Here is an 11,940-nt window from a genome sequence, read left to right on the forward strand (position 1 = left end):
TTTTACCTCTGCATTTAACCCTAAGCATTTGGGAGCAGTAGGCTGCTGTCAGCGCCAGGGGAGCAACTTGGGGTTCAGTGTCTCGCTCAAGGACATGCGGACATGTTATACAGGTTCGAGCTGCCAACCTTGTGATTAAAGGATGACCCCCCCCACACACACTTACATGGTGGACACACATCCAACGTCAGGAGCGCGTGGCGGCTGCATGGCATGTTGTTTTTTATTTCGGCGTCCATGTTAACAAATTAGAGCAGCCACACCGCCTGCATGAGACGCGCGTCAAACGCTATTCTATTTTCGATTCTATTTATAGAATAGAGGTCTCGCCTATTTTTCACGCGAGCCGCGCACGTCTCAGCTGCGTCTCACTGCAGCAACAGACAGTGAAGGTGATCTATTGACTGTATATTATCACCATACCAGCAAGATTACTACAGTTTACATGTCTAGACATCTGTAGAATATGTCACAGACAGTGAAAGTGATCTATTGACAGTATATTAACATCATATCAGCAAGACTTTACTACAGTTTTGATGTCTATCTGTAGAACATGTTACGGAGAGGAAAAAAGTAAAGAATTATTTTTAAATCAACACTTCCTGCATTCATTTCAAAATAAAAGCCCTCCGGCGTTTTTTCTATCGACCGAATTCCTTCATTTGTTAACACAAGGCTTTTATTCTGAAATATGAGCAGTCAGTGCTGTGGAACACGCAGTCACTTTGAGAGCTCCATGAATCGATAAAGTATAGGGTTTAAATCAACACTTCCTGCTTTCATTTTGAAATAAAAGCCCTCAAGCGTTTTTTCTGTGGACAGAATCCCTTCATTTGTTAACGCGAGGCTTTTATTCTGAAATATGTGCCGGACAGTGTTCTAGAACATAGAGTGACTTGGAAAGTTCCATGAATGAATATAGTACTGAGTTTTAATTGTGGATTATTACTATTATTTACAAATTATCACACGTTTCTTAACCTTTCTCTGTCTAAAATAAATACAAATCACATTTATCATTAAGTTAAATGGCCATTAAAAGGCAAATATCCTTGGCGAAGCGGCCGATATCCGTGCACCACGGACTCAGGGCGCATGCGCACGCAGCGACCGGCAGCGAGAGTTTGGCGTCCGTGTGATGTTTTTATATTTGTTTTTTAAATGTTTCTACGTGGTTTTACGTGTCCCTCGTAAGTACTCAACTTCCGCTTACTGAAATGGATCTCTTTTATCCTGCCCTGTTGTGGCTTTTGTCTTATCTTTTACTTGTGAGCGATGTCAGCGGAGCTGTCAATCCACTGTACACGTACTCCAGAGACTTTCTGCTGCAGCTGAACTGTGCGAGTTTAACTCGCGTGACAAATGTCACATTACAACTGCCAGAGTTCATCCTGAAGGATTTTAATCAGGATCTTAATTGTAAAACAAGTGATTCAACAAGGAAGAAGAGGAAGCGGGGAAAACGAGGTGGCGTCAGACTTCGCTTAAGGAAGCAGCGGCTCACCAGGATCCCTCTGCCCTCAGTGATTATGGGAAACGTACAGTCCCTGAGGAACAAAGTGGACGAACTCCAGGGAAATGTCCGCTTTCAAAAGGACTTCATGGACTGCTGCATCATGGCCTTCACAGAGACGTGGCTCACTGAGCGAGACCAGGACATCGACCTGCTCATCGATGGTTTTGGGGCTCCCTTTCGTCTGGATCGTAAGGCTGAAGTGACGGGGAAAACACAAGGAGGCGGGGTATGTTTGTATGTCAACAAACGATACTGCAGCTCTGTGACTGTCAGAGATCAAATCTGCACGCCAGATGTTGAACTTCTCTCTGTGTCGCTGCGTCCCTTTTACCTGCCCCGTGAGTTTCCTCAACTTTTCATAACGACGGTGTACATCCACCCGAAGGCAAACGCTGCCTCGGCCTCCAGCACCATCTCTGACGTTATTCAAAAACTGCAGTCTATTTCACCTGATGCTCCCAACTTTATACTGGGTGATTTTAACCATGTATCTCTGAAAAAGACCCTAACGAACTTTTACCAATATGTTTCCTGTCCAACCAGGCGGGATAAGACTTTGGATCTCTGTTACGGGTCAATTAAAGACGCTTTTAAATCACTCCCTCTCCCCCCTCTGGGCTCTGCAGATCATAACTGTGTGCATCTTCTGCCCATTTACAACACTGTTTTAAAGAGGGAAAAAGCGCAAACCAAGGACGTCAAAGTGTGGACTGATGAATCTGTGCTCTCCCTGCAGGAATGCTTTGACTGCACTGACTGGGATATGTTTAAGCAGTCCTGTGATGACTTGGATGAACTTACTGATGTTACATGCTCATATGCTGCTTTTTGTAGAGACATGATTGTTCCCAGTAAGAGGGTTAAAATATACCCCAATAATAAGCCATGGGTCACCAAATCAGTTAAGTCTAGCATAAAGAAAAAGAAACTTGCCTTTCAACAGGGAGGTGCATCAGACTTATACTCAGCCACCAAGGAGCTTAAAATTGAAATTTTGAGGGCAAAACAGAGCTATAAATTAGACCTGGAAAACAAAATGGCTGCTAATAATCTTGGGTCAGCTTGGACCAGCATGAAAACCATTGCTGGCCTCCAGAGCACAAAAAATAGCACAAACGTCACTTTAATTAGCTTTGATTCAGATACTGAATTTGCTAATTCTCTTAATTGTTTTTATAATCGTTTTGATGTGTTTGATTTTGGGAAAGAGATTCAGGAACTGAGCCTCAGACTTCAGGACAATCAGCACTTTCCTATAAACCAAAAGGATGTTGAAAAAGCTTTCTTCCGCACAAAAGTAAACAAGAGCCCTGGACCAGATAATATCTGCGGCCGTTTACTGAAGTCTTGTGCAAAAGAATTGAGCCCAGTTTTTAATTATATTTTTAATCAATCTTTAGAAACACAGCACGTCCCCAAAGTCTGGAAGGATGCTGTTGTTGTCCCGGTTCCTAAATCAAAATGTCCCAAAATTTTAAATGATTTTAGACCAATTGCCCTGACCTCCATCGTAATGAAAACTCTTGAAAAACTGGTAAGGTCAGAAATTTTAAACATCACCGCACACGCACTTGATCCGCTGCAGTTTGCATATCGGCCTAACAGAGGAGTGGAGGACGCCACACTCACTCTGCTTAACCTGCTTTTTAAACACCTGGAGGGAAATGGGTGTCATGCCCGGCTTTTATTCATTGACTTCTCCTCTGCTTTTAACACAATTCAACCACACATTTTAACCCACAGGCTGTTAGAACATTTTAACTTAAGTAACAACCTTGTGGGCTGGATTTTAGACTTTTTAACCAACAGAACACAGAGAGTCAGAGTTAATGGGTTTGTATCAAACAAAGTGGGCTCTTCAACTGGATCCCCACAAGGGTGTGTGCTCTCACCCTTGCTTTTTATTCTTCACACTAATATGTGTCAGAGCACTTTTAAAAATCTAACTATTTTAAAGTATGCGGATGACTCTGTTATTGTCAGTCTTCTTCAGGGCAATGAGAGCAGCCATGGCCCTGTAGTTGATGACTTCGTCAAATGGACCAATTGAACTCTGAACGACCTGATAGCGACCCATCTGGCCTCAGATCCACACGACAGCTCTGCTGATGGGCTGGTTGCCCACTACAACGCCACTTTATCCGGCAGCCTTGACTCCCTTGCCCCCCTCAAAACCCGGACTGTCTCCTATACCCGTCCCGCCCCCTGGTTCACCACTGAACTCCGCACCCAGAAGTCCACCGGCCGTCAACTGGAGAGGCGCTACAAAAGATCTGGCCTCACTGTCCACCTTGAGGCTTATAAAGAGCATGTGAGGGCCTACAAAGTAGCTCTCTCCCAGGCCAAAACACAGTACTACTCCACCCTCATTACCAACCAACAAAACCACCCCAGACTGCTGTTCTCCACCATCAACCGGCTCCTTCGCCCCCTCGACCCCCCCCTCCCCTCAGGTGCCCCCGACCTCTGCACTAAGTTCCTGGACTTTTTCCAGGACAAAGTCGAGTCCATCCATCAGCAGCTCCTGGTGCCTGCCCACCTCCCTCCACACACACCTCAGCCACTGGGCGTGGCTCCCTTGGATGTTCGCCTGCCTCAGTGCTCCCTCTCCTTCTTCTCCCCTGTATGTGCTCCTCAGGTCGCAAAGTTGGTCACTAAGGCCAAAGCCTCCACCTGTTCTCTGGACCCCATGCCCACAGCCTTGGTCAAGGCGTGCCTACCTGCCCTGTGCCCCATTATGGTGAACATCATCAACTCCTCCTTGGCATCTGGTCTTGTACCCGACAGCCTCAAGATGGCATCAGTCACTCCCATCCTCAAAAAGCCAGGTCTGGACCGGGATGACAGCAACAACTACCGACCGATCTCCAACCTTCCTTTCCTGAGTAAAATTCTGGAAAGAGCAGTGGCCGCCCAACTCCATCAACATATGGCCAACCATGAGCTCTACGAAACGTTTCAATCTGGCTTCAGACCACTGAGGTTGTATATGTGCCCCAAGCTTAAAGCCACAGCCACCACAATAAAATTGTTTCTTAAAGTTGCAGTGATCCATTTAAAAGATAACTTCATGTGTGGTAAATTAAACACACACATGCACATACACAAGGAGTTGTAAGATTACTCATCATTTTTAGTCTACATTAAATGCCACTCCCTTGAACCTGATATGCTAATGAGTCCAGAAAAAATAAATATAATCTCAGAATACTGCTCAGCTGCACAGAGGCTAAGGACCCCTGTCAGTACAGATGCACAAACTAGGATTAATAGGCATGGTGTGAAACATACCGAGCTCTAACATTCACTGAAAAATCTCTCTATACAGAAAACTGATACTGTTATATTTTCTTGATTAAAGGCATTTTGTTGCAAATGTTATCTCAGTATTAGTGATCATTTATGCATGGAACTTAAATCCTTTCTCAACAGGTCTGATGATTTCTGTAATGAATCAGCAAATATATCTGGCATGACAGCAGTTACAACTTCATATTTATTATGTATATTCGTCGGCTGTTTATCAGTTCTTATAATGTGTGGAAACCTTCTTGTAATAATCTCCATCATTTACTTCCAACAGCTCCACACTCCTACAAACTATCTGATCCTCTCTCTGGCTTTGGCTGACCTGCTTGTTGGGGTTTTAGTTTTACCTTTTAGTGTTATACTGGCTGTATGCTCATGTTGTTTTCTCGACTCACTCTGTAAGGTACGAAGCACCTTTGATATGCTTCTGTGCGCATCCTCTATTTTGAACCTGTGTTGTATATCTGTTGACAGATATTACGCAGTGTGTCAGCCTCTGAGGTACAGAAGTAAAATAAATGTCCGTACTATTGTCAACATGATCCTAGTGAGCTGGACTGTTTCTGCACTAATTGGAATTGGAAACACAATTTGGGGACTGAGCAAAGGGCAATCTAATATATGTCTTTTATTTCAAGATAAAAGTAAGCCTACTGCAATTATGGGAGCAATTTTTACGTTTTACCTCCCAGCTATCGTAATGTTCTCCATCTACCTAAAGATTTTTATGGTGGCACAGAGACAGGCACGCAGCATCCAGAACACAACATGTCAAAACAAAAAGTCTGGAACAACTATCAGTAAAATGGAGAGAAAGGCCACTAAAACTCTGGCTATTGTGATGGGAATATTTCTAATCTGTTGGACTCCTTTCTTTCTTTGTATCTCCTTTCACCTTTTCAATAATAACGCAATACCACCGCCTGTGATTCAAATGTTTAAGTGGCTTGGATGGTCAAATTCAATGCTCAATCCATTTGTCTATGGTTTCTTTTACACCTGGTTTCGAACAGCTTTCAGAATGATCATTACTGGCAAAATATTTCAAGGTAATTTCACTAATTATAAACTTTTTTGACTGTGACATGTAGTGCTGACATGATATATACTGTACATCACCCATGGTATGGTTTGACCCTTAAGTTTAGCTCCTCTTTTCCACTGCATGTCATATATTTACACCAAAATTTCCACTGTACTATACAGTATCTGTTTGTACAGATGTATGAGATGTAATCTCAGTGTGAATGTCTGTAAATAAATGTAGGATCCATATATCTCATTGTGTCTCAGTTTGTATTCAGTTATTATCCTTCTGCAGACACTGTCTCCGTATGTTGATAGTGACATAATTCTGAACAACAATTTCAGTCTTTGAACATTACTTTACAATTAAAAGGAAGCTGCACCACCCTGCACGCTTTTATGACATATCTGGTTCTGCCAGCTTCCTGCTAGCTGTATGTGGCTGTAATAATGAATATATTGGCTGTAATTCATCACTTTTATTATTTTACAATACACCCATGGGCTGTATGCTGTAAGCCTGTATCGTGGTGGATGTATCAATGTCTTTGTACCAAAATAACCGGCTATCAACCAGGGCTCAACCTCTTACATCCATGGTCTGTGGTCTATTTGACATAGATTTTGGAGGTCTTTGACATGAAAAAGTTTGAGATTGCTCTCAAAATTTGTTTGCTGATTTTTCTAATTTCCATTTATATCCATCGTTCACTTTATGATCCTCTGAAAAGCGGCTGGGCAAAAAAGTTTAATAAATAAATAAATAAGTCAGTAAGTAAATAGTTATAATAATATGCATATTTATTATACATTTATTTTGAGCCATTTCGGTAGTGACAAACGGCGGTCCGTCGGATTTTTCATCGTCGGTTCATTTCACAAGTTTCATTAATGCGTTAAAGAAATTAGTGGTGTTAAAAGGAATTTGTGTTAACAAGTAATTTTTCACTTTAACTTTGACAGCCTTAGTAAAATGTACTTGGATAAAAGTAAGTCAGTTCAAATGCACCATGAGGAAATGTTACTGTGTAACATTTTAAAAGGGGAGGTGGAAGGAGGGTAACGAAAAAGATGTATATAATGATGATGTTACACAATAGACATATTAACTTAAAGACAAAGTTGGGCTAAAAAATAAAGTGCATTAACATGTCAATGTATAGACATCATACCACAGAATGAGGGGTGGAACTAACAAAAATGTATTGATAAAAATGAAGGTGATGAAAATGGACGAAAAATGGTGTCGTAAAAACGGATGTATAATGCAAAGTGGAGTGATAAATTATCAATTGATTTGATTAATTTAAAGCCGATTTGATTAAGACAATCGTGATATGATGAAAACAGAGCCATGTTTCAACATTTATCCCGTCTTACATCCATTATTCATGATTCACAACACAAAATTGACATTTATCATTAAATGAAAGTGGCCTCAATGGTGGGAGTAACAAAAATAATTAAAGAAAAATTAAATGATGAAAATGCTAACGAATCAATAATGGAAATGTATGTGAATTGAAAAAAAGAGTGATAAATTGTCAATTGATTTCCATCCATCCATCCATCCATTTTCTTCCACTTATCCTGGGCCGGGTCGCGGTGGCAGCAGGCTAATCAGGGAATTCTAGACATCCCTCTCCCCAGTAACATTTTCCAGCTCTTCCTGGGGGACTCCGCCAGCGTTTTCTGGGTCTATCCCGGGGCCTCTTACTAGTTGGACGTGCCCGGAAAACCTCCAAAGGGAGGTGTCCAGGAGGCATCCTGATCAGGTGCCCGAACCAACTCAGCTGGCCCTTTTCGACTCGAAAGAGCAGCGGCTCTACTCCGAGCTCCCTCCGGATGTCTGTGTCACCCTATCGCTGAGGCTGAGCCCAGCCCCCCTACGGAGGAAGCTCATTTCGGCTGCTTGTATCCGCGAGATCATTCTTTCAGTCACTACCCAAAGCTCAAGACCATAGGTGAGGGTTGGAATGTAGATGGAATGGCTCAGCTCCCTTTTCATCACAACGGTCAGGTATAGCGCCCGCATAACTGTCGACGCTGCATCAAACCACCTGTCCATCTCCCGCTCCATTTTTCCCTTACTCGTAAACAAGAATCTGTTGGACTCCTTTCTTTCTTTGTATCTCCTCTTACCTTCTGAACAATGACACAATACCAATTCCTGTGATTAACCTTTTAAAGTGGTTTGGATGGTCAAATTCAATGCTCAATCCATTTGTCTATGGTTTCTTTTACACCTGGTTTCGAAAAGCTTTCAGAATGATCATTTCTGGCAAAATATTTCAAGGTGATTTTACTAAGTATAAGCTCCTTTGACTCTATCATATAGTGCTGATATGTTGCTAATGATGTAGTTTGACCCTGAAGGTTATCTTATCCACTCTTGTTCCACTGCATGTCATATATTTACACCAAAATTGCCACTGTACTTTTACTACAGTATCTGTTTGCACAACTCAGTGCGTAGATTAAGAGGCTGAAACAATATGTAATCTTTTGTGATCTTACAATTGTGAATGTCTGTAAATAAATGTAGGATCTATACTGTACATCTCATTGTGTCTCATTTAGTTTTTATTCAGAGTAGTCATTATCTTTCTGTAGACACTGCCTCCGTATGTTGAATGCAGGAGTGTCATACTCCTGAACAATATTTGAGCCTTTGAACATTACTTTACAATTAAAAGGAAGGCCCTTGCTATAGCACACAATGTTTTAAACTGACCTGGAAGGAATTAATGAATGGTGAAATGATCTTTCCTTTACAGTAGTTTTCTTTCAGCGACTTCATCATTTTTTTTTGACTGCAGATGGTAAAGGGATTAAGAAATAGATGGAACTTTCATCATTCTAAATATTATTAAATACACTACTGAATGAGTGTATTTACAGTAAGGTGTAAATCAGTCATTTTAATCCCGTCGGATTTTGAAGGAGTTCATTAAAAATCGCAAGTTTCATTAATCCGTTAAAAAAATGAGTGGCGTTCAAACGAATTTGCGTTAACATGTTATTATCACGTTAACTTTGACAGCCCTAATACAAATGCACTTCGATAAAAGTAATTCAGGTCAAATGTACTCTGAGTAAATGTTACTGCGTAACATTTTTAAAAGGAAAAGGGGGGGTGGAAGGAGGGTAAAGAAAAAGATGTATACGATGATGATGTTATAGGATAGACATAATTGAGACACAAATTAAAGACAAAGTTAGGTGGAACTAACAAAAATTAATTGATAAAAGTGGAGGTGATGAATTTGCATGTGAATTGAAAAATGGAGCCGTAAAAATGGATGTATAATGAAAAATGGAGTGATACATTATCAAGTGATTTGATTAATTTTAAGACAATTTGATTAAGACAATCGTGATATGATGAAAATAGAGCCATGTTTCATAATTTTCCCCGTCTTACATTCATTATTCATCATTTTTCCTTGGTTTTACGGCTCTCCACATTCTTGAGTGGCTCACAAATAGTCAGATAAACAGATACACATTCAAACTGTGAATAAGGCTAAATGAAATGGACATTTAATGCAGATTAACATGTACTTTAATTGATGTGATGCTGAGCTAACATATGTTCTAATAACAGGAAATTGTTGACGTAACAAATTAAACCAAAGCAAGTTAAACTGACCAAAGACTGTAGAACAAAGCCTATCCTTTTATTAATCACTTGGTCCCTCTACATGTTATTTCTATATATGTACTGTATATTATACGTCCCCGAAGAGCTTAAACTGAAATTTGGGTACACACTAACGCCTCAGTTAATCTTATATTTTGATATATGTTTTTAATCCACTTAAAGTGTATTACACCTTTTAATGTTGATTTTGAACCATACATAAATTGACTCCTTTTTACTGTTACATTGTTTATATGCTGGAACAAAATATAGAATGAAGTTCATGATAATCAACTCTGTTTACATTTCCCCTAGCTTCATGTCGTCTAAGTTGAATTCTAACTGTTATGTTGGTAACTTTTATCTCATCAAAGCCCACAGAATCCCACTGAGACAGCAGCCTTTCTGTTTCAGAGCGACCACTCCTTCTTCTCTGTTGCTCTCATTTGGACTGACTGTTTTGATATTGTTGGTGAAATCTGACTCAGGAGAAAAAGGCTGGTTAAGATGCAAAAGACCCTTTATTTGCATAAAAGATTTAAGCCTTGCGTCTCTGCAGTCAACACAAAATTGATTCATATTTCTGGGTACATTGATATATCAAAAACATCATAACACAACAGACCCTCCCCTTGGCTCCTTTAATTAATGTAATGATTAATCCCCTTCTGATACGTTTTTACCGTAAATTCCAGATTTGGCCTGTTTGGCGTTGGCAAGGTAACTTCAGGGTTAACCCAGGGTTTTCCGTCCTACAAAGGTGGATAACTTCTTACCGGGGTAGAACGCCATGGTAACTTATGCTGAACAGCTAACCTGGTATGGAGCATGTTATGTTCCAGATAAGAGATCAACTTGTATAAAAGGGTAGAGCTCGGTGCGCAGATCGTATAATAATATTACACACATATGAAGAAGTTTAAGTCATAATGTAGGCTAAAAACAACCCAGTTTAAACTGACAAATGGAGGAAGGACAGCTGGATTTATGGTGTGGGTGTTTACCGCTTTGAATTATGTTTTTATATTTATTTTTTTACTTGCTCTTAAATCCGTTTCACACCGCCAGAGATAGGGACACAGGACAAAGAAGGCTGAAATGGCCTTATGCTGAATTGAAATGCTGAAATTAAAATTAAACTATGAACAATTGCCAACAATACTATGCCACACACGGGGCATCATTATGTTGGGGACGCAAGTAAGAGCTGGTCTAGTTATTAGAAAATATAAAAGATTATTAGCAATATCAATGAAATTAATAATAACAAATAATAATCAAATAATAAATAGATTAATAATATTAACAAAAAATACTAAACTATCAATATATATTAATAAAAACATAGCACCCAATTATGTTGTTACATAAGCTCAAAAAGGCAATAAAATTGCTATCAAATGTAATTAATAATTATCCAAATAATTATTAATTATATTGAATAATATGATTTAATTTATATTAAATCAGCTCGGGGGAACCACATTTTGAAACAAAGAGAAAATTATCCAATTAAGCCAATTAATTTAGTGTCACAGATAAGTCTCATTAAGTAAACTACCAATTTGGAACTCTGATTAATAATTAAATGAATAACTATAACAATCACCATATCAATAGCTAGTAACAGTTGAAGGATTTGATAGTCCTTTAACATAGCAGCGGTTGGCATTATTCACTCTTGTACAACATTAAACAGACCAGCACGTATAAAAATGGTATAAAAACTTAAACTCTATTGCAATCGTCAAATAGACACAGGTAAATACATGAAATCTGACCTCTGCATTTAACCCATCCTAAGCATTTAGGAGCAGTGGGCAGCTGTAAGCGCCTGGGAGTAATTTGGGATTCAGTGTCTCGCTCAAGCACATGCGGACATGAGAAGTAAGGGATCGAACTGCCAACGTTGTGCGACTTGTGACGCCCCACAGTTCTTAAAGTTGCAGTGATTCATTTAAGAGCTAACTTAATGTGTAGAAGATTAAAAACACAAATGCACATACACAAGGAGATGTATGATTAGTCATGACTTCGACCTACATTAAATGCCACTCCCTTGAACCTGATATGCTAATGAGCCCAGAAAAATAAAAACCTAATCTCAAAATGCTGCTCAGCGGCACAGAGACCAAGGAGCCCTGTCAGCACAGATGCACAAACTAGGATTAATAGGCGGTGGTGTGAAACATACCGAGCACAAACATTCACTGAAAAATCTCTCTATAGAGTAAAGTCATACTGTTGTGTTATATTTTGTTTCATTAAGGCATTTTGTTGCAAATATTATCTCAGTATTAATGATCATGTATGCATGGAACTTAAATCCTTTATCAACAGGTCTGATGATTTCTGTAATGAATCAGCAAATGTATCTGGCATGATGGCAGTTACAACTTTATATTTATTATGTATATTTATTGGCTGTTTATCAGTTCTTATA

General features: G+C 39.7%; 1 protein-coding gene across 1 annotated transcript; it reads left to right on the forward strand.

Moving 5' to 3' along the window:
* Positions 1-1,532: 1,532 nt before the first annotated feature.
* Positions 1,533-5,906, forward strand: LOC141756597 (uncharacterized). The gene is made up of 4 exons (XM_074616460.1): positions 1,533-1,857; positions 3,607-4,046; positions 4,158-4,424; positions 4,881-5,906. The coding sequence occupies exons 1-4, from the start codon at positions 1,533-1,535 to the stop codon at positions 5,904-5,906; spliced, it is 2,058 nt and encodes a 685-aa protein (XP_074472561.1).
* The last annotated feature ends 6,034 nt before the right edge of the window (positions 5,907-11,940 follow it).

This window comes from Sebastes fasciatus, chromosome 18, assembly GCF_043250625.1.
Source record: "Sebastes fasciatus isolate fSebFas1 chromosome 18, fSebFas1.pri, whole genome shotgun sequence".
Classification (NCBI taxonomy): Eukaryota; Metazoa; Chordata; class Actinopteri; order Perciformes; family Sebastidae; genus Sebastes; species Sebastes fasciatus.